Below are 24,621 nucleotides of genomic sequence, written 5' to 3'. Positions count from 1 at the left end.
TTTTTCATGTGAAGGCAGACTCTAAATGGTTCCTGTGATAGCTAACTTTACGTGTCGACTTGGCCAGGTGTCTGGTTATTTGGTCAAACACCAGTCTAGGTGTTGCTGGGTAGGTTATTTTTAAATGTGATTAACCTTTAAATTAAACTTTGAGTAAAGCAGATTATTTTCCATAGTATGGGTGGGCTTCATCCAGTCCATTGAAAGTCTGAAGAGAAAAGACTAAGGTCCCCTCAAAAGGAAAGGATTCTGCCTGTGAATTGCCTTTGGGCTCAAGAATGCAACATCAACCCTTCCTTGAATTTCCAATTGGCCCAATAGATTTAGGACTTAATCAGTCCCCACAATAGTGTCAGCCAATCCCTTACAATAACTCTTTCTCTTTCTCTCTATTCTATTGGTTCAGGTTTCTTTGGAGAACCCTGACTAATCAGCTCTCATGATTCCTAGCTATGACATTTATGCCCTGGTCTAATCCCCTGCCCTTTAATATGGACTAAAAGAAGTGTAGTAACATCTTTTTAAACATTTTTAACATTTTTTTTTCATTTCCATAGATTTTTGGGGAACAGATGGTATTTGGTTACCTAAGTTCTTTAGTGGTGATTTCTGAGATTTTGGTGCACCCATCACCCAAGCAGTATACACTGAACTCAATTAGTAGCCTTTTATCCCTCACCTCCTTCCCATCCTTTCCCCCGGGGAGTCCTCAAAATCCATTGTATCATTCTTATGCCTTTGCATTCTCACAGCTTAGCTCCCACTTATGAGTGAGAACATGCAATGTTTGGTTTTCCATTCCTGAGTTACTTAGTAACTTATCTTTAACAAATAGAATATGGCAAAAGTGATGGTATGCCATTTCGAATATTAGGTTACTGAAAGACTCTGGCCTCCATCTTGCATGCATGCCCTCTGTTGCTTTTTTTGCTTACTTTCTATGATGGAGGCCAGGTGCCATATTGTGAGCTGCCCTGTTTATAGCCCACTTAGCAAGGATATGAGGGCGACCTCCAGCCAACACTCAGCAAAGAACTGAAGCCTGCCGACAACCATGTGAGTGATGTTGGAAGTGGCTCCTCCCCAGTCAAGCCTTAAGCTGACTGAAGCCCCAGCCAAGATTCTGACTACAGCCTCTGTGTGAGAACGCATGCCTGAGGATCCAGCTAAGTGTGCCCAATTACTGACATACAGGAAAATAAGACAATACATATTTGTTGTTTTAAGCCACTTTAGGTTAATTTTTACCCACAGATAATTAATACAGTAAACTTCCCACTCTAAGTTCACAAAGATGTTAAAGTTGCTGCTCCTCTAGGAAAAATGGAAGTACTTACGGCAGACGTGTGAGGTGTAACGACACACCAGAACAGTCCTTGTGACTATCTGAAAACACACATAGAAACACATATCTTAAATATGAAAATGTAGAAAACGGATTTCAAACTAGTAAGTTTGAAATGATTATAACCAAATATTTTAAAACACAAGTTATGTTTCATCTGTATGGTTCTTTATGATTTACTGAGTACTTTCATATCCAGTAATTCCTTTAATTGCCAATGTATCATAACAGCAAAAACAATCATTTCTTGCAGTCTATATTTCTTGACTCATCAAACTGACCAATATATTGACTTTCCTGCAGATACTAGAAAGTTGTTACTACTCTCTATGCATTATCTGTATTGTTGAAAAACCCAGAAAAGTTGCTGAACTAAAATAGTTTGCTCCATGCTGCACCAAACAAAAGACTTTTTTATTTTTTAAGAAGTGTAGTTCATAATTTAGGTTTCCATACACTTTAGGCATTGCTGAAGTCTACTGACATTCATATATTCATTGTTTCAAAATAGAATTTTATTATTGTAGAGACTTTTAATTTCTTCCAGTACAGCTTTCCACAGTTTGACCTGAAGAGCCCATATGCTTGCACATATACACAGTGAGGAGTCCCAATGGGAGCAACTTGAATGCCCTCAAACAAGGTGGTCTGGAGGCCAGCAGGGGTCCTGGATCCACAGCTGCTCCTATAGCAGGTGGCAATTTTGATAAGCAGCATATTTCAGCCTCAGTGTTTGGTGTGAAGATTATGACCTCCAACACGATCCTTGCCACAGTGATGCATTATTATTTCCATAACCTCTATGCTGATCTTACTTCTGTGAACTCAGAAACTTCAGCTAGTTTTGTATATTTCCCTGATGATATGCAGTGTGCTCTGACTTTGCCCTTCTGTTGTAATACAGTGCTTGGGCCACAAGATATGAAACCTCCTAAGAATTAATTCATTTCAATTCACTAGGCTATATATAAAATCTGTCTCTGACATGCATCATCATAAAAGCATTTGACAGTTAAAACGTTTATTGCAATAAAAATGGATGCTTCTGCTAATATTTTACTACATAAAATGAAAAAACAAAATCAGTACTGAGAGAGTTAAGAACTGTACAGAAAATGAACTCAGAATATCAAAATCATATATCCTGGCTGGAAAAGCCAGCTGGATAGACTTATTCTGTGACTAGAATAAAAGTAAAAAGGAGAGAGGGGAGGAGAAGAATAGATAGGAAAGTTAACTCAGAGCTGAAGACCACAGAAATGGAATCCCACTGCTTAAAAAACAGATGGGAACTGTCATGAGTCAAAAAACTAAAATAGTCAAATAAGAGGATTGAATTTGAAGGAAAGGCAGAAAGGAAGCAAAATATATTTATATATATTTTACATATATTGAGTTTATATATAGTTTATATAAGCTATATGAACTATAGATTTACATTTCAATATAAATATTGAATTTATATTTCAATATAAATATTGCACATTTCCACGTGCCAAATTTGTCAAGTAGAAGGTTTGGGATTCATTTGTATTTTTCAATCCCGCACAATTATTTGATCATAGGATAGTGCCTTACAGGACCATCATCAGTTTTCAACGAGGTGCTCACTGAGTTCCTTTGTCTAAGAGAAGTAAAATCTAGGTACTTAATACTCAATAGATTAGCACTAGTGATCAATATTTATACCAGTAAGAAACTCTATAAGTAGTCTACAACTGAGATAACTTAAGTAAAGAACTTAGCACTCTATTTAGAGCATAAGAAAAAATCACTAAATGCTTAGTTATTATTATTCTATTGGTATATTCCAAAAAAAATACAGTACATGAATATTTTATTTTTAAGAAATGTATTTTCACAGTTATGAGTGTGAAATTTCTTTACTGAAAGAAACTGAAGCACATAAAATTTCTCCAAGTAATAACACAGGACTAGAAGAAAGCAGGAAAAACATGGGAAAATTAAAAGAGTAAAATAGTTAAAAAAAAGAAATTAGAATTGAAATTTGGTATGTTATTGTGCAAAACATGTTCTCAGAAGGGTCTGAACTAGCTAGATACAGAATAAAATCATAAGTGAAGCAAAGAAATTTTAGTAAGATAAATACCATGGTCTGGGTAAAAGGAAATTCTTAAATTAGAGGCCATGGGACCGTAAAGAAGTTGATAACGTTTCAGGGTCCTTCCATGACTTTTAGTAACAATGCACTCCTTGACCAGACCCAAGACAACCTTATTTTTTTTCTGAGTTTTGGGCTTGAAGTCAGATCAATGGGATCCTAGGTTTGTAGAAAAGAAAGTGAGGTCATTTTTGTGTTGATCATGACATTATTCTTTCAATGTACATTCAGTTATTCTGTATAACATTAGCATGCAAAAGTCCAAACGGCTGTTCTTTTCAGGTGGTTTCATTTATTCTTATTTTAGTTTTATTATTCCAAAGTAAATATTCTTTCTTTCGTTGGGTTGGGCTCCAGGTTAACTCTCTCTCAAAGGTACACAGGTAAATACTTGGCCTTTAACTACTAATATCCTGTATTTACAGAGAATTGAACCCCAAGACATCCCTGTTAAAAAGATTTTTCAAGTGGTTGTTCTCTTGCAGTAAAAATAATTTTAGTGTAAGGGTTTTCAAGAAATGGAGATGAAACTTCATTCACTAGATAGGTATGAGGTAAAACTGAGAGGGATATTTCATTATGTCATTATATTCCATTATAATGTCATATGCATGTACAAGAAGCTTTTGTAATGTTGAAGACATTTACAGTGGAAAAGTTGAAATAATAATTTTTAAAAAGAAATGTAAAATAGCCAAGTCTGATAATGCCTTAGAGGCCATCACAACATATGACAGTATTGCAGTGCTGGTGGTTGGGTGGTAAGACTTCCAAAGAGTAGTCTGATGATGAAAGAAATGAATATTTCCAGATACTGGATGAGACTTGAACATAGCATTCAATCAGAATCTAATTTTAAGGAAGATGAAACTGAATGACTGCTCCACAAGGGTCTGAGCTTGCCTTTGAGAAATTGCTTTCCTTTGTTTAGGCAGAGATGTATAACCACGCCGAATTATTTTATCAGATATATAGACTCATAGAATCTCAGAACCGAAAGGGAAACCAGACATGATGGAGTTCAAATCTTACACTTTATGGATAGGGAAAAAGAGGTCACAGAGATTAAGTGTGTTGCCTCTTAAAGTAATTCAGCTAATTGGTGACACATCTGAGTATCAAATATAATTCTCTAATATTAATGTTTAATAAATGCTATTTACTAGAAAAAAAAGGCAAAAATAAAAAACAAGGTTCTATATCTTAGAGACTTCCAAGGTTAAAACTCCTTGGAAGCTAAGATAGAGGAATTAAGCAAGAATGGATAAGTAACCAGTGGTACTTAAGGACATCCACTTAAGTAGGAAGCTCAATTCTCTTAAGGGGAGGTGAATGCATGGGATGTGAGGTTATTCATCCCAAACTATTTAGCTTGCTTTTCTCATAATAGCTTGTAGTTCCTGCTTGGATTCATAGCAAAGTAGTAAAGTATGTGGAATAATGCATGATAATAATGTACTACATCTTAGGTTCTTAGATGATCTTAGATGGTTCTGTTGGTCTCTCCTAATTTTTTCTCTAGAGATAGTGCTCTATACTTTATGAGCTCATCTTGTCCTGGTTGTTTCCTGCTTCAATAAAAAGACAGATTAACCGCTGATCCTGAGGGAACCAATGTATTGTTATAAACTACGTCCCACTAATTGGGAAAGTCCTTCAGAAAGACATTTGTAGAGTGAGTTTCAATTCACCACACTCTTCGAGGAAGGTGAAGGTAAAGGTTAGAGCACACTCATTTCCTACTATTCCAAGCCACCCTTTTGGATAATGGATTCTTTCTTTAAGGAGGTACTAAAAAGTATGCCTGAAACCACTGCCAAGTCTTAGGAAAAACAAAAAGAAGTAACATCTTCAATAATAAAAATTAGGCTGGGCATAATGGCTCATGCCCATAATCCCAGCACTTTGGAAGGCCGAGGCAGGTGAATCACTTGACCCCAGGAGTTTGAGACCAGCCTGGGCAATATGGTGAAACTGCATTTCTACAAAGAAAAAAAAAAAAATTAGCCAGGCATGCTGGCGTGTGACTGTAGCCCCAGCTACTTGTGAGGATTGCTTGTGCCTAGGAGGTCGAGGCTGCAGTAAGCCATGATCACACCACTGCACTTCAGCCTGGGTGACAGAGCAAGACTCTGTTTCAAAAAAAAAAAAAAAAAAAAAAATTAGAAAATTTGGAAGCAAATAATTCTAAACTGTATCATATCTTCCCACCCTCCCAGAGTGTTCTGAACTAATTTAAAGGCCACCTTCTCTACTTTCTCTGTACTGAACATACAAACAAAAATGAATCAGGGACATCATTTTTATATTATCAGTAAATGCAAATGACTTTGCAATAATACACATACATAGATGTTGTAATAACTATTTGACTATTAAGCTGTTTTGATCTTTACCTTATGGTTCTTCATTCTAAATTAATAACATTAAATTATTGGGACAGGATGTTTTGCTGGGGCTAAATCATGGCTCCCAAGGTGATCAAGTAGGAGTAGGAGATTATTTGGGGATTAATTTCTAAAGTTGAGAGAAATTTCATATAATTATAATTACTTTGAAAATCCCTTAGGAGAATAAAGAGTGAGGTCTCCTAAGAGATCCAACACAGCCAGTTTCCTTACCATTGGAACAGATCGCTGTCAGTTGTGTCAGTTGGGCCATGTTGTTTTTTTAAAAAGATACTTCTATACAGTTGGGCTGTGTTGTTATATAAAAAAGGTCATTTCTGTGCAACTGAAACTGCTGCAGAGAGATGGGACATAGGTATGAGAGGCAAATAAAAAATGAACCCAACTGAGGGAACAGCAGATCCAGATCTTGTGTTCACTCTGGGCTCTATTAGAGATGTTGAATGAAACTCTGGTTTTAATGAAGCTAAGACACAGCTTTTTTTTTTTTTTTTTTTTTTTACCATCTGGATTAGAAATGCAGGTCCTAAAGTCAGTTAACAGTACTCAAAAAAATGGTGGTCATCCAAATTAACCAGAAAATTCATATATTAAAGTTTTTTAAAATTAGTTCCTTTAAAACAAAATCTGAGTTACCAGATTTTTTTAAAAATTAGTTCCTTCAAAACAAAATCTGAGTTACCAGTCCTGAGCATGAGGACTCTCCAGTTACAGATACATCGAGATAAAATAGTCTCCATTCAAAAGCACCGACACTTTAAGCTGTCATGGCAAATGTGTATCTGCTTAGCAAAATATAAGTGAAATAGGGGGACTGTTAATACATGACACAAGCTACACCGAGGTTTTCCTGGAGGCTGCTGAAAGCTGGGTTAGCAGACAAGCTTCAGTGCTAAATAAACCAGCACTATGGGGAAAAAAAAATCTTCAAAAACAATTCCTTTTGAAGCTGTCACTGCATTGAGTTAGCCTCTTTTGATTTTGTATTCACTGCTATGGGATTAGAAATTACTAGCTTCCATTTGCCTTGTGGCAAGGAAGAGAAAACGCATTTATCCATCCTGCAAGACGACGACTTTCACAAATGATGGCCTGTGCTGTTCCCAAAAGAGATCAAATGGAAGGCAGGAAGGCAGGCTCTCCAACCTGCTTTTATAATCGCTGTGTGTGTGGAGGATGTTATGGCACAACTAATGTAAGAGCACTTTCCTGTTGCCATCTTTTATGAATGCAAAAAAAATGAGTCTACAGTGAAGTTATGATTTATACTATTTCATCTCTCAAAATTATGAACCTGCTCCAGAGGCATCCTTCTAAGAAAGTAAAATTAAAAGATAAAACCCACCAATCCTAGATAAATAAAGTTATTTTTTAAAAGTATGGTGCTAAGTTTCAAAATTATTGATTGGCTTTAGAACTCTTTATTGAACTCTGATACACAGAAAAGTGCACAAATCAGAAAGTACAGATCCAGGAAACTTAAAAAACTAACACCCATGTAACCAGCACCCAAAAATCCTCCACTCACGTCCCCTTCCTGAGGCATTACGTTTTAAACCTTTATATTTAGGTATATACCATATTTAAACATTCATTTGTCTTCTGAAAGAGTTGTCTTTTGGCCAAAACCAAAAGACACATTTAACTAACTTGTTCACTTGCTTCACGGGCTTTGGTTGGGCAGTTTTAAATATTATACTTGGTTACTAAGAAATATTTACTTTTTTACTTTTTCTTCTAGTCAAAAGGCCTACTAACTGCTTTTCACTTTCTTACCTCTGAGATATATATATATATATATATATATATATCTCATTATGTATATATAGCATTATAGATATAAAATATATATAGCATTATATATATATACACTTTAAATGATAATCTGAATTTCCTCGTATTGTCCCAATTATTATCTGTTTTTCCCCGAGTCCAGAATGTAGCTGCAAAAGTCTAGAAACCATAAAGAAAGTACTAGATAAAATAAATCATGAAATGAAAAGGGAATGAAGAGCTTTGATTTTAAAAAGTCCTTTTAAACACAATTTAAAATATAAAGCTGAAAACTATTTCTCGTATAAAATTATCTATTATAAATTTTTGAATAGTCTTGAGGGTGTTTTCATATATATATGTGTGTGTGTGTGTGTGTGTGTATACATATATAAAAGGTTTCCTTTCATTCCCGTTGGAATTCTCAACTATTTTGTGCAACAATGTGTTGTCTCTCTTTTGTTTTACTTAAACCTCTAAAGACTCGTGATAAACAAAGGGAGGGTAACCTGGCAGCAAAACTATTCCATTTTGTTGGGAACACAGAAAGTTTACATTCTCCAAAAGCTATAATTTAATTGGAATATATATATTTTTTAAGGTCAACCTAAAATCAGTATCTGAATTTTCAACCCAATCATCTTAATCAATTTAAAATACTATTCTGTATTGTGTTTTGGTTCTTTGGTGAAAAAAATAAATCCAAAGTATCTAATTTACATATAATTATGTATGCATGTAGTCCCTGGTATTACTTAGGGAATACGCTTTGAACATTATACCTCATACATTTGATTTAGTATTAATTTTTCAGTCATTCAATATGTTTATGTAGTAATGTAGTATGAGGATTAAAAAAGTAACATAAGGCACTTCTAAATTGAAAAGTAGTATATAAATGCTAAGTATGATTACTCTGTTAATGAAAAAAATACTGAAACCCTTCAGTGACCTGAATTATCTCTCAACATTCCCTTGGAATTTTGCAAGACTTTATACTATAAGACAAAATGTCAGTGTAGAAGGGTCTGTGGCTACTGACCAGATTTTACTTTACTTTCAGTTATTATTAGGGGTACATCGCAGTTAAATTGTGAAACAAGGATAAGACATACTTGCAAAGAAATGAGACTCGAAAAGTGTGGGGGAGGACAGATGGCCCCACAAGAAGAAAGAGTTTTGAAAGTTTTTAAAGATAGAAAAAAGAATAATTAATATGTAATGAGAAGAAATGGAGATAAGGTGAAGGGTTTCCAAACTGGATGAAAAGAATAATGTTTCTATTGGGAGAAACAGGAAGGCTAGAAGGTTCTCTTCTGGGTCTAGGAAAGGTTTGATTTTATTTTGCTAATAGAATATTCTATCAATATTATTAAACATTATATTTGAATGGTTTTCATCAAATGCTTTTTTAGGTCATGTATCTATTTAGGGTATCCTTTCTGTTTTACAAGTAAAACAGTCAATTAACATAAAAAGAAATTAGTACTAAACGGGAAATGGAATGTGCAAATCCCAGCACTTCTAATGACTTCCTTCTTTTCCCAGAATTCCTAGAACATAATAAACAAACATGTCAGGGCCATGAAGACAGCAGTGGGGAACAGCGTGAAAAGCAGGAAGCTGTGGGAGTGGGAGTGGTTAGTGAAAAACAAACCTCAGCTAGTGTTGTGAGTGCCCTGAACTACATTTCACTGAAACAGAATTGTAGCTCCTAATTTTAGACTGTGCCAGTGAGCAAGTGACTTCTTTATTTCTCCTCTTAATTTACTTGGGTTAAAAATTTAATGCTATTTGCCATTAATTCAAATGGAATTAATTAGATGATGACTATGTAGCTCTGACCAGCTTTTAAAAATGAGTTAATAATTATGAGCGATTAAAAAAACATGAGTTGCAAAGGGATCAATAAAGGTAAAGCATAAGGATTTCTCAAAAAAGACTAGAAGAACTAAATGTAAATCTGAAAAACTAAATTGCATGTAGGAAAGCTTTTCTTTTTCCCAAAAAAGACATCACTTACGCTCTGCTCAATGTTGAATTACTTTTTAAGAAATCCACGTTTTAAGGGATAAAAAACATTCTGAATATATTCTTTAAAAAAGAAGTATAACTGTAGTGCTTTACATATCTTCTCATAACCAAATGAATGAAAGTGTAATTCCTGATACATAATGGCCATATTTAGGTATTAAAATAAACAGGTGTCCCATGGAATCAACGAGATGACTGAGGATCATTTGTCTTCCATACTAAAGATGATTAACAAAGTTGAAATGCAGCAAGCTAGAGAATCAGAGAGCTCATAGTTATGTGAAGAGACTGGCGAGAGAAAAAAATACTGCAGGATAATAGGCTTCTTTCAGATCATTTGGGAGGTACTAAATAGTCCTAAAATCATTCACATGACTCACATCAAGCTGCTTGTGTATAATGAAAGTTAGAGAAGAACATGAAGAATATCCGATTACAATTCTGAAATCAGTGGGATTATCAAGCAACCTGATTTAGAAATATCTCTACATGATAAGGGAAATGGATTACTTCAGACATGAAAATGAAAAGGCACAAATGAGATGAAGTAAACCACTCTGCTCTGTATTAATATTAATTCTACTGTGCATGAGTTCATTCCACTTCATAACTACGGCTCAAAAGACTTTTAAAAACAGCGACTCTATTACTTGTTTTACATAGTTAGAGCATGAACTTTGTTACATACACAAACTAGAAATCCAATATGAATTAAATTGTTTTGGTTTTTAATAGCACTGGACTACCTTAGGCAAGTCATGCAACCTTTCTGAGCATCAATCTTCATTTCTGTAAAACGGAAGGGTGAGGCCTGATGATCCCTTTTAGTTAGGTTGTTCTCATTCTGTCACTCTGAACTCTGTTCTCTGTCTCTGATTTTAAAAACGAGTGCTTTATAAACAAATTGGTACATGACGCATAACATCCATTTTTTCAGAAGAAGGAAAAAAAAGTCATGCTTTCCTGTTCGTCAGTGCCTTCTCAGCCCATTTCAACCTCTTCCCCTTAACTGAAAAGGCCTGAGAGGCCATGGCGTTTTGTGCAGGTTGAATGTTACCTTCTTGCCAATCATTTCTCTTTCAGATTTGGTTTCATGGACCTCTTCCTTTCCATTTCTAGTGTCTGTCACCACATATATTCCACTTTAAAATAAAAAATGTAAAAAAATGAAGGAATATAAATTATTTTGGCCCATTCTTCAAAAAGATATATCTAGATCAAGTGTGAAGAAGGAACATTTTTGCACCTGTATATGGGGAGGGGGATCTCTGAGAATGTCAGATATGCATTGTAAGTGGCTTCATTTGGATTTTAAAGAATTTTAAAATCCAAATGCCAAATTTTGTGAAAAAGTTAAGAAAATAAATTCTTCTTTGAATTTCTAAATGAAATAAAGTGCTAGAATAACCAGACAGTAATTACATGCATTTTCTTCTTTCAAAGCTCCCCTTTTCTTAAGAGAATTGAGATTTAATTAAACTTATTTTGGTAAATGCAAATTATTCTGCTCATGTCCTAGGCCCCAGGAGATTGCCCTGACATACCTCTTTTACAGGAAAAAAATGCAGGAGTGACTTTAATCCTTACTAGGAAAATTTGAGCACCAGTTGTCAAAGTTTAGTTTGCATAAAAATCAATGAGGCAGGTTGTTAAAATTTCAGAATCCTGGGCCCAGTGATATTCTAGTAATACATTGGCTCTGTGAAAAAAATACACACTACTGGTGTGTATATATGTTTATTACAGTTTTTACTGGCAAAAATGTGCAGCAGTTTATAAATAATAATAATAAAATATACAATACTTTTCATTATTAACTCCATATAAGCAGTTGACTCTCACACAATTCTTTCCTTGACTTTTGCTCTACTTTTTATAGCCCACTGATGGTTGTAATTGCCATGAAGTAGTTCAGACAACAATGCTTGTTAATATTTTTGTTTCACTAAACTCAAATATGAATAAATAATTTCTTTGTTCGAATGCCGGAATTTATTGCAATTCTGAAGTCTAAACAGCTTTGGAAGCCTGAAGTTTTTTCATTAAGTTTTGGCAGCAAAATCTGACTTGAATGAATGTGATGATATTTATGTTTTATTCCTTTTTGTGTGAATATTTAAACATTTGTTATAGAAACATTAGTGTATCTAATTAGGGATGGTGCCCCAGATTCACAAAGGTGATAGAGTACATGATTTATTCAGTTGAATACCTTTCAAAAATATTAAAAGCTCCTAAATGCAGACCACATCTGCTCCCAAGCATTTGGATAAAGGTTTGTGTCCCTATCCCTATCAAAGCATACCAGAGAAATTGGAAATGGGAGTTACGGAGAGAAAAAAGGAGAGTTGGCAGATGACATGAGTATCACAGCCTTGAGAATAAAGAAGGAAAACTGAGGTAAAAGTGTATCCTTCCTGGAACCATATTTCTGACACATTTCTGGATCTCCCAGGGATGAGGCTTGTTTCAGCAGGGCTGCTGTCTCTGGAGCTGAGAACTTGGAAACACGATATGTGCTCTGGAATGAAAGATCATGGTAAGAACTAACATTATGGTCTATTCTGGAAAGGGGGTTCAGATTGATGGCTGATGTACATGCCAGGGTCCTATTCAGGGAAGGCCAGGATGAGTGCTTAGATGGTGCTATTTATGTCTCCCTTCCAGTGTAGAGACTCAGTGGCTTTTGGATGTCTATGTCAGCTGAGGTTGGAGGAGCAGTAACAATACCCTCCCTCCCATATTTGCAATTTCAAAGGAGATTCTTAAACATGGAAAGTATTCCGAAATACTCTAAAATACATAGGCTTAAATACCCTGGCCCATAGTATTGCGCACTTCGCAGTGGAGTGAGTGAAAGTAGGATTAATGTGTCTCACTGGAAAGCATGTAGGAGGAAACTACTTGTGCAGATTGAGAGAAGACAACAGGGAAAGCAACAGGGAGCAATCTTTGATCCAGTTTCCCACTCTCTCTGCAATTAGGTATCAGGAAGTTAGGAGCACTCTGATGCTTACACTGAAGTCAGAACAGCCTGCTTTATAGTGGAATGAAATAATTTTAAGCACAGTTACCTTGCCACTGATCTCTGCTCCATCTTGTTCAAAATGCATTAGCAAGGGATTTTTCCTGTGCTCACAATTTCAAAGCTTTTTCTAATAGCTTCCTGGCAGTAGTCTTCTAAGAAGCAGAGATACAGCTGGAGTCACAGTGGAATCAGAATTCCTCTGGAGTCCTCTGTTTTCTCTTCTTCCTGACATGATTACCATTCCTGGCTCTTCACTCTACTACTCTTTCAGTTGTGGTTAGATAGGAATCCTTTGTATGTATATATGTGTATTTGTGTGAATACACAGATGCACACCCTGTAGTCAGGAATATCCACCTGTCTGGAACTAAGCTATGCAGAAACCACACCCGAGTGGATCACAGCCAGCATGGAATAATGCAAGAGAGCAAGGAAAAATCAAATCTGATGGTCACAAAGTCCAGGCTGCAGTGTTCCCATGTTTTTATTGTATTTTTTAATCCCCATTTTCCAGATGATCATGTTTTTATTTAAAAAGTTCCCCATAAGGGCTGCAAGCCAAAGTCTATTTATGCTAACTGATAATATGAAACTCATCTAGATTCCGTATCTAACTGATAATATGAAACTCATCTAGATTCTGTATCTAACACATAAATTTAGAACAGGAAGAAGGGTGCCTATATGATATCAATCCGGTAACTTGAAACATCTAAACTAGGTGTGATCTTGCCTGCTTTCCAATCCCCTCTCTCGTGGCACTTAACTTTGTACTGGCTCGCATTATTACGGTTATTGTTTTAAGTGTACTTATGCTCACTGGACAGGGAACTCTATGAGAGCAGAGTTTTGTTCTTACTCATCTTTTCCTCCATGTAGTGCATTGTGTGAATTAAAATGAGTTGCAATGGTAGCTTGACAACAAAGGAAGCTACAGAAAATACAGAAGAACAGATAGGAGATGGCAATGAGCCCAGTTACATGGAAAAACTCTACGTACTCCTAAAAACTGGAAAGAAATCATAGCACAATCGTTCATATTCACTGAGATATCTCAAAGTTATGAAGAAAAGGGAGAAGGGGATAAGGAGAACATTCATTGCCAATCTGTTCTGTGTCAGGCACAGCTGCAGGCATTTAACATATACCATCTAATTTAACTTCCTAAGACACATAATATACTCTATTTTTATATATATTGAGATGGAGTCTTACTTTGTCACCCAGGCTGGAGTGCAGTGGTGTGATGGCTCACTGCAACCTCTGCCTTCCGGGTTCAAACGATTTTCCTGCCTCAGTCTCTCTAGTAGCTGGGATTACAGGCACACACCATGACAGCTGGCTAATTTTTATATTTTTAGTAGAGACAGGGTTTCACCATGTTGGCCAGGCTGGTCTTGCTTGAACTCCTGACCTCAGGTGATCCACCTGCTTTGGCCTCGTGAGATTACAGGTGTGAGCCACCGTGCCCAGCAAAGACACATAATATATTCTAAAATGACTTCTATCCAAGATGTTTTAACATTATAGTACTTAAAGGGTTAAAACCTTAGCATTCTGGAAAATTTGGCTATTGAAAACAATCATCCTCTGAGGGTTCTAACTAGAGCTTTATGATGTGATTTTACTAATATAATCCCCAAAGTTTGGAGATTAAACTTCTTAGAGCTTACATAAAGGAGAGTTGAAAATAGGATCTCCAGACTGTATTCATTTAATTTAGAATATAAATATTAAACACTCACTCTAAGGAAAGTGAAACTTTTGGCTATACTTCCAGGAACATACTAAATGTGCAAAATGCAGGTGTACATACAGGGCTGTCAGAAAGGCATGGAAACAAGCCGAGAGAGACAGAGACAGAGAGAGAGAGTGTGTGTATGTGTGTGTGTGTGTGTGTGTGTTGTTTGTTGTTAATAATATCTGCTAGTTTTCCCATATGTGCCAAGAGCTTAATGACAGTAAGTGGATTATAGTTCGGAAGTCTTGCCAATCCAAAGACAATCAGGGTGATATATATGGGAAGAGACCCTGACCTTCATTCTAAGAATATCAGTTCCAACTTCAATAGGTGAGTGCACAGGATCTTCAATTTGAGAAATGAGTTATTGTTGGAGACTAGTAAGCTAATGCCAGAAATTCTAAAAATGAGAGGAGAGTTTTCTTAAGATTCCCCTAGGCCAACACATCTAGAAGAAATGTGGCAGCATTCAGCAACAATCTCAGGAGAATTTTCACTTCGGAACAAGACTTTGCTGAAAAAACTGGTCAAAAAAAGGGGGAGAGGGAAACCTGGAGGAATCCCCAATTCTCACTATTCTGATTTCCTTAAGGGCAGAAAGTTGGTCTTGCAGTTTATCTTTGTATAGCTGAACTATGAATAACAAAAACTGCTGTGGAGAACACGAAACACAGCTTAACTAGGAAACTTCTACTGGCAACGTGACACACTCAAACAGTTCTGTGTCCAAAAATAATGAGAAACTACAACATCTTTGAAAAGTAACCACGTCCTTTTCATATTATGTGTAACTAGATAAAAGATTGTATTTAGGGAAATTTATCCTTGCATGAGGACTATAATGATCATAGCTAACATTTATTGACTACTTAACCAGGTACCTTTATTTATATAAAGGTATGGTACATTTACGATACCACTACGATACCATTTTACAGATGAAGAGAGCAAAGAGAGGTTTAGAAACTCAGCGAGGGTAACGAAACTAGGATGTGCCATTACCAGTCTTCCTGGACTTAGAGTTTGTTCACCAAACCTGGTACCATACTATCACCTACATGGGACATTCATTTCCAATTAGAGTACATTCTATTTCCTATGGAATATTAAGTTTTAGAAAATTTAAAAGTCTATACATTAAAAAAAATCATTCTGGCCTTCCTAAGCTGCAATCCTAGCTCACTCTGGCCACCTACAGCCCCATACTTTCTTCATAAGGTAGTAGCTTTTCCACGCACTCAAGCCCAAGACTGAGCGGCATTAGGAAATGAAAATCCAATCAGGTTACTGCTTGACTGAAGAGCATTCTGAGTGCTTTAGGAATCGAGTCCTAGCAAGGATCTTTATGGCTTGCTCCCCACCTTTGACCTCTCTTCTAATTTCTTGCCACTTTTCCCTTGCATTTCACATTCCAGCAATGTCAGATGACCCAAAGTTCTTTGTGTCTAAGATGCTGTTTCACTCCCGTGTCTCTGCATCTACTTTTACCTTTGTCTGGAACTTGACTTCCCTCCTACTCTGGCCTGGGAGCTCCTGATCACCCTTCCATACCCTGCTCCGGGTCCAACTTCTGGAAAGCCTTTCCCAGACTTCATACCTCTCCACTTTCAGGTATACTTGTACACTCCTGTCTCTCTGCAGACTTCAGATCCAGTATGCATTATTATTATTGCCTATAAACACACTCCTTCTGTGCTTGTCTCACCTACTAGAATATATTAAACTCCTACAGGCAGGAAGACTAGTATACCCAGCACTAGTATAGGCTTGACACTATGGTTGATATGGCATTTAATATAGTTGATTGTTTCTAAAGGATTATTTTACAGCTTCACGTTTTGTGTAATTTCCAAAACACCGAACAAACAAAAAACAAAGTAAAGCAAACATTTTATGTAATTCTATAGAACTCACTCTAAAATCACAGCCAATCTTTTCATACTAAGGAAGATCACAGTCTAAAACAGGGATGGTCCAATCTTTTGGCTTTCCTGGGCCACATTGGAAGAAGAATTGTCTTGGGCCACACATAAAATACACTAACACTAACAACAGCTGATGAGCTAAAAGAAAAAAAAAGAATCACAAAAAAAATCTCATAATGTTTTAAGAAAGTTTATGAATTTGTGTTGGGCCGCATTCAAAGCTGTCCTGTGGCTTGCAGCTTGGACAAGCTTGATCTAAAACATGCCCAGGTATGGCTTCAGGTTATGCTCTCTCTGATACTCTACCACATTCCCATAACTTTTAGAATATATTTTGCCTTCATTTCTGGTGCTTTATTAAAGAAAGATCCTGTTTCTCAATTCTCTAAAACATTCCCTGTGTGGAAAAATGCTCATACCCTTAAGCCAAACATTTCCCCACTTTTCAGTAGAATATAATAATTTCCTAGTAGTGTTACTCTGCTTCAGATTTACAATTTATATACTTTAAAATATCACCAATAGTTTTAAAACCATGAAATAAAATCTTCCCTGACAATGGCACCAAAAGCAGTGTTGTGATTATATATGCATGTGTATAATTGTGTGTTTGTTTATATATGTAATATGTACATAACATATATATTTAATGCATTTTTGATAATTAGAAGATATAATGATGTCATTATTTTCCACTTCTAGGTACATCTGGAGGTAAGTATGAGATCACAATACGGAAGCTTCTGAAAGCAGAATACATTCCTATAGTAAATCAGGCATATAGAGATTCATATTCTTTTTTTGGCAAGAGGTGTGAGTGGGAATGCAGTACACTAACTGGAAGGTATTGAAGGAGTTAACAAAATGCTTCTATTTGTGGAATTTAAGCATGTAATTATAAAGGCAATGTCATAACATTTTAAAGGAAAAAAAATCACCCAATCCTGCCTTTCTTATTCATCAACCATTTCCTTTTTTTCTTGGGCTTTACAATCCTGGTAAGCATACATGAATTTTATATAGTTTGTACTTGATCTTATTGTTGGCTATTTTTGTTGTTATACCATTTATTTAACCAATGTCCTAGTGAGGGCCATTTGAGAACTTTCCAGCTTTTCATGTGCATGAATAACTAGTAGATAGTTGCATTTTTAAGAAAAAAAATCTTTCTTTAGGACAGAAGCCTAGAACAAGATTTTAATACTATATATTAAACACACATGAAATGGTAAAAATGCTTTCCAAAACATCATACTAAATTTATAAAGCCTCCTAAAGTGCATCAGATTCATCCAAATGCTGGACAATTTAATATCCACCCCTTTCCAATTAATAAATATAAAATGATATCTCATTGTTTTAGTGAGATTTGATATTTTCCCATGTTTTTACTTACTACTCTAAATAAAGCTTTAGGGACCTGATAGTATCTACTGAATGAATTACATGAGTGAAATTTTGCTTACATTTTAATAATATTACAATAAGTTATATGAATTATAGCACTAGTAATCTTTCTACCCCATATATCTTTTCTTTTAGAAAAACTGTTTTTAAGAGAAAATAAAAAATTACTACTGAAAAGTTAAAATTTCTTATCTGTCTCTTACAGCAAAGAATAATTATATGTTTACATATTAAAATATCAGTACTTTTACTATCCCTAGATTAAACATAAATTATAAAACAAAATTAACTCCTTATAAGAAATTCAATTAAATTATTACAGTAACATATTTTTAAAAACAAGCATATATCATGTGTTTTCTCTGGAGCATCAATGCAGTATCTGTTAGGGGTCCTTACAACACTGAGGTGAATTAGATTGAAAAGTGAAGTCCAGGGTTTTATAGAGTGGAGAGATCAAGGTTTGCAGGAACCTGTACCAGTATGATGAGCTACTTTAGTTGCGGTGATCTGGAAAGGCCTGCTTGCCTTTTTTGAGGAAATTAAAGCCTTGTCAATACTTTGGAAGTCAGCAGTCTCAGAATATGTCTGTTTTACTGAAACCAGCATGGTCAATTTTTAGAGCAGATAATCTCTGTCTTTGTTCCCCAAACACAAACATTATTTATTTCTTTGTTTTCAGCAAAACCTTCTCTCAGCACTATGGAGAGTTAACAGTTTATGTTCTATTCCAAAAAATGGAAAGTTATTTGTGTATAACTCAAAGCATATTTTTAATCTAAAAATAAGTTTTATTTCTAAGTTAGGTTCATAGGCTGGTCCATTTATATATATATTAATTTATATATATTTATTAATGTATTAATAAATATATTAATTGATAATATATTTGATTGTAGTACATTTTCAATGACATAAAATCATTCTTTCAACACCATTTTCCAGTGGGAGACTGTATTTACTGTCCTTGTTCTGAATGCTGACAATCTATGGTCCTTTCTACCCCACGGGGCTCTCTTAGCAAAGGTCCTAAAGGGTATTTCATAGGCAGAGATGGACATCTACTTCCAAATTTAGTTGCTGGAGAGATAGCTAATGTATTTGGAAAGGGAAACGTATCAGGTTATTTAGAAATATAACGTCAAATTAGAGAATTCAGGAGAATATATATAAGTCAGCAAGACATAGTAGAAAAGCAAACAAGACAAGGAGAAACTACTTAATATTTACACCTGTGACCACAAGAGTGTGAACCCGAATGCAGTTGGAGTTTGACTAAATGCAGCAGCAGGAGTAACAAGCATTGATCTTGGTTGCCTTGGGAACAGGGCCCCTTCCTCATGCTAACGATCTATAATAAGGAAAGGGGCATTTAAATAAAGTGCATAGCGATCACCAGTAGAGCAACAGGTGTCTAGGGGAGTGTTCAGCATTATCTAAAGGGTGGCTGGGGTCTGTGCCTTACAGCAGTGGACAATGGATGAGTTCATGAAGTCCCAGGTATGGATAGATAAGGAATCGACATGCGCCTGAGTGTTTGAGAACCTCTTCGGTATTGCAGAACCTATAGACTCTCAGTGGCTTGCTCAGAGCAACATAAATATAAACAACCAGTACCTTCCTATGCTTTCCAACAGTGTTGCTTGGAATGATCAGCACTCCTAATAAGCGCAAGAGCAGGCTGATAAAACAATACACTAGAAGACGAGAGCTCTATAAAGTCAGCATAAAAGAAAACACAGTAGGATGCACAGGTGCATAACAGAAATGACTTCTAAAATAAAAGTCATTCCTTCAACGGTTCCAAATTAAAGGAAACAAAAGCTGTTGTCCCCTAGTGGGCAGAGGGTGTGGATAATTTTTTTTTAAGACGTAGATAATAGTTTGTGCATGTATTTTAAACAATACAGTACTAGAAGTTTTGCTTACTTCCAACATTTCAAAACTTACCTCTAAAAGCACTAATATCCCCATAGTGTACCTGTAGTACAAAGTATTTACTTCCAGTCTCTCCTCCAACTCTGAATCCAACACCTAAAGATTTACAAAAAAGTTAATATATTAGAAATGAGCATCTAAAATGGAGTTAATCTCAAATTGCTGTTCTATGAAATCCAAAGGAAAATAAAATAACATATAACATATAAATTATATTATATGAAAACTGAAATATACCAGACATTGACTGATAATTTCTAATATAATCTGTCATTATAATCTCCTCAAAACTATGATGAAATTCTATTCATAGTTCCCACTTCAGAACCAGAGTAATCACTTACACTTTAAGAGGACAATTCACTCATTTTGAAAGAAACAGAACAAAACAAAATTCTGTCTCTACTGATTATTTAAAAGACATACATAAACCCATTCTCCCATTTTGTTTTGTATATATTCATATTTATTTTATTTTATGATTGAATATAGGAAATAGACTTCTTAGGAGCATTTAAGTGGCATTACTTTTCTTCTGCTATGAAAAGAGGTATCTACAAAAATGTCATTGAGGAAACCAGTTACCAACTAGATTACTGAAGTCCATTATCTCAGTGAATTTTTGGAATCCAAATATTCTTATTAGTCTTACTGTTAATAAAGCTTGCTAGTGAGCTTTAAAAAATCTACAGAGAAAATATTTACAGGCAGAAGTATACTTTTTTTTTTTTTTTTTTTTTTTTTTTTTTTTTTTTTTTTTTTTTTTTTACAAATCTCCTCTACCAATGTATCTAAATCTGTCAACGAATCTATGACAGACCTCCCTGTTAGTTTCAAACTTGTTTGGTTGCAGCTGCCTCATATGGAGAGAATTCTGAGGCTCATTTGAAGTGCAAGAAATCAGACATCATTTAATGATGTTGGCAATGAGTAAGGGAGGAAAGAGAGAGGCATGTGTATCACAAGATCATCCATGAACCAGGACAGACCTATTCTGTAACAAGACCCACACACGCCCTTTAAGAAATATCCAGGTAATAAATGAGAGTCTGGTAGTACACTCACACATTGGAAGCTATGTACAATTTAGAGGTGCAGTCAGAAAGCCAGCTGAGGTCTGGCATCACATTAGATACCTAGGTTCCAGGACTGTAAAAAATTCTCTGCTGAAACAGCAATTTATTTAATTCCTAGCTCTCTTGGCTCATGAAATGTGTCTGCTGTCAAGAACCAATGTGCCTTAGGTCAAAGGTGGCTTGAGGTATCCTTGGTTATTTTCTAATTTTATCTAAACTGTTGTGTGGGCAAACTACTTACCAAAGAGAGGCAGAGAAAGAGTAACTACCTAAATGAAACCTTTTCAATACAAAACAGGTAATGCAAGTACTTTTACTGTGAAGCAGCAATATAGAACACTGTCAACACTGGTTAGAAAGGACTATAATGAAAAGTACTTTGGAAACAGAAATTAAGCAGCTGAACATAAGACCACCCAAGAGGCTCTGACATACCTTTGGGGAGCCGGGTAGGGGGAGCATTTCTTGCCCAGGCATACAGAATATTGGCTTTATCTGTACAGGTTCCTTCATCACAAAACCTGAAGAAAATAAAAAGTAGTATAAATGAAGACTTAAATAGTGAAATGCACAAATTGCTCCCCATGGTGGGAGGTGATGGGGGAAGGTATTTGAAACCAAAGTACATCAATATATCATCATTGTATAATGTTAGCTTTAAGATCCTAATAAAGACTGGAGCAAAGAACTATTACTGTGTGAAAAAAAAGCACATAAAAGGGGAAACTTTTTTTTTTTTTGCCTGATGTGAAACAATCCTGTGAGGGAGATACATAATTTTTACTTTGATATGTTCATATATGGAATGTACTCTATGTAATCAGGTAGAAAAGCAAACGAGCATTACACAGACGGTCTGTATAAACCAAAGCTAATGCAGCAGAAATCTGGACTAAAAAAAGTGTCATACACATTTCCCCTTAGGCGATCACTGTTGTCAACAAATCTGGCCAAAGCAACAAACAGTGCCTACCATCAGTGGGGTAAGCAATACAAGTGTGTCCCTCTTAAGAGGTTTTTTTTTTTTTTTTGAGATGGAGTTTCGCTCTTGTTGCCCAGGCTGGAGTGCAATGGCACGATCTTGGCTCACTGCAACCTCCGCCTCCTGGGTTCAAGCAATTCTCCTGCCTCAGCCTCCTGAGTAGCTGGGATTACAGGTGCCCACCACCACGCCAGGCTAATTTTTTGTGTTTTTAGTAGAGATGGGATTTCACCATGTTGGCCAGGCTAGTCTTGAACTCCTGATCTCAGATGATCCACCTGCCTCGGCCTCCCAAAGTGCTGGGATTACAGGCTTGAGCTACCACGTCCAGCCTCTCTTAAGAGTTCTTGATCTTATATATGCATGACATGACGTTTTGAGTTTATGAATACTGGAATGCATTAATAAGTTGTATCATATTGTGCAAGTTACTTAATTTTTTTTAAGTTACTTAATCTTACCAAGCCTTAGTTTTCTCTCATGGAAAACAGGGATAATTACACTTACATCACAGAGTTATTCTGTAAATCAAATGAGACTTTATAACCTTCAAAGTACTATTCTAGGGCAATTATTTAACAAAACATTCACTTTATCTGAAGATTCACTGTTGACAGAGAGTGTTGCAGGGTGAAAAGAACACCCAGGCAGAAAGACAGATCTGGAGTTCAATTCTAGAACCACCCCTTAGCAGCTCTGTATCTTGGGCATGTTTATAAGCCCTCAAAGGCCCAGTTCCTATATGGAAACCTCTGTGATAGGGCTGTTGTGGTGATGTGTATAAGGCACTCAGTGCGGTAGCTCGGATATTTGGTAGATCCACGTTAATAGATGGTAGTATGTCTTACTCCAAGCCACACCTTTTTTTCCCATTACAATATATCTCTTAGCTTTTTCTATTATTGAATTGGATTTAATCCAAACACTGTTAGGCTACATTTTTATGTTGATTTGTATATTTGTGTTTTGAAAACTGGGACCAAAAAAGGTGAGCCAGGCGTGTAGGCAGATCTGAAAAGCTTGAAGACTATAAAGGACAAGGACAAATACAGCTTCTTGGGACGGAAGTTGGCTCACACAGAAAAAAATGTACACTGCCCCTGACCTGGATGGGAAGCAAAGGCAGACTGTGATAGATTCCTAAATAGGTTAGAAACTGAAGCCAGAAACACAGAAAACACCCACATTGCACGTATGAAAACCACTGGTAAGAAGTTGCTTCAGACTCAGAGGCAGGGACTCTTACCGTGTTTTCTGCTTCTAGCCAGAAATGAGGTTGGAGGATAGGCAATGAGTGCAGACAACTGTGTTATCTGTCTGAATTAAGGGGTGAGGGACACAGAACCAGGAGGTCTTGATAAGGTTATACTTAGCAAAATGATCTTGCTTCTATAAGTCAGGCTATAGAAAGAGATTGTGTAATGTGTAATATAAAATACATCAACTAGTGGTTTCTTACTGTTCACTGTCAAATACAATATACTTATGATGACTGATCATTACCATGTGAGAATTGTACGTTGGAAGAAATGTCTGTGACATCCCTGTGCCAAGTGTGCTAAAAGGCTCAGGATGTTGGATGATGCCCAAAAGCAAAATTTTCCTTTCTGGCCTCAGCTATAATAGTTAAAGAAAATGATATCGTCAAATGTGTTGAACTTTGTATCTCACTGCTGTGAGCCACTAAAATGTAAAGATTTGGGTGGCAATTTTCATAGGTTTCAACAAAGATGATAAACATTACAAATGCCTATAACCAATGTGATGACAGTCTTAGGTTAAACAAGATAACTGTTTCCTCTGATATGGAAGTTGATTTTCAATGGATGACTAGAAAGAACCAGATTGAAATATAACAGAGAAAACTGGCTTAGTAACTTTTTCTAAGTTACACATTTGATTATGTCATTTGTTGGCTCAAAATCGTTCAAGTGCTTCCCAAAAATAAAATCAAAACAAAATCCAAACCTTGTAGCATAACACGTAAGACCTTTCATGATCTAGAAATTGTCTCCAGACAACACCCCCATTTTAGTCCTGCCAAGTTGCTTCCAGTTTCCAGTCTTCCTTATTTCCACTGCTCTCTTTGCCTGAAATATCCCATCCCAGCTCTCTGCCTGAAAAACTTGTATTCACTTTCTCCTTCAAGATTCAGTTCAAGCCTTCCTCCTCAGGGAAGTGTTCTCCAACCCCCACCCACCTTCCATTCCTTAACTATAGCACTCCTCATCCTAAGTGTCAGCTTACTTCTCTCTCTCCACCCAGACTGTGAGGACTTCGAGTACAAGTATGTAGGATAATATCTTCATGCTGAAGTCCCAGCATGAAACAAATGTTTGGTGAAACTTACCTCTCGGTGAGTTTTTAACTTTCCATGTGCAGACACTTAAAGAGCTGAATTAGCTTAAATTGTATTGCACTCTCAACTTCATGTTATAATATTTTATTGAAAAAAATTAGATTAAAAATTTAAAATATAAACACCAATAAATTTGAATTATTGTTTGCGTAGTTTTTTGAACAAATCAGCTTATATAAGAACACTGCCAGCAGGTTGTAATTTAAAGTTGAATAAGCTCAGAGAGTTTAAGTAACTTCCAAAGGTCAAACAGCCAAACCATGACTCAAAGCTCTGGCTGTCACAGTCCCTTCTGTCTCAATTCTTGACACTGATTTATGGGCAGAGAATGATATTATGTGGAGATAAGCTTTGATTACTACTGTCATCCTTGAGCTAAGTTGCAATTTTTGCATGCAATTCTAAAATCAAATTTGAGACGAAATAAGTTGTTTGTGACATATTCACAAAGAGACAATGATTTTATATTTTATTCTCTTATCA

The 24,621-nt window shown here is 35.9% G+C and overlaps 1 protein-coding gene across 18 annotated transcripts in view; it reads right to left on the bottom strand.

Annotated features, from left to right (window-relative positions):
- The window catches only part of PAM (peptidylglycine alpha-amidating monooxygenase), a 165,096-nt gene that overhangs the window by 81,542 nt on the left and 58,933 nt on the right, over nucleotides 1–24,621 (bottom strand). For all 18 annotated transcript variants that reach the window (XM_009240934.4, XM_002815767.6, XM_054555761.2 and 15 more), the window contains exons 5-7: nucleotides 21,233–21,318; nucleotides 19,734–19,817; nucleotides 1,338–1,386 (exon numbers count right to left, since the gene is read on the bottom strand). In XM_009240934.4, the coding sequence (XP_009239209.3) occupies nucleotides 1,338–1,386; nucleotides 19,734–19,817; nucleotides 21,233–21,318 (219 nt within the window). The remainder of the gene's footprint in view (nucleotides 1–1,337; nucleotides 1,387–19,733; nucleotides 19,818–21,232; nucleotides 21,319–24,621) is intronic.

Source organism: Pongo abelii, chromosome 4, assembly GCF_028885655.2.
Source record: "Pongo abelii isolate AG06213 chromosome 4, NHGRI_mPonAbe1-v2.0_pri, whole genome shotgun sequence".
In the NCBI taxonomy this organism is placed as follows: Eukaryota; Metazoa; Chordata; class Mammalia; order Primates; family Hominidae; genus Pongo; species Pongo abelii.
Note: the sequence above shows the minus strand (reverse complement) of the source record. Positions and strands in the feature narration are given on the sequence as shown.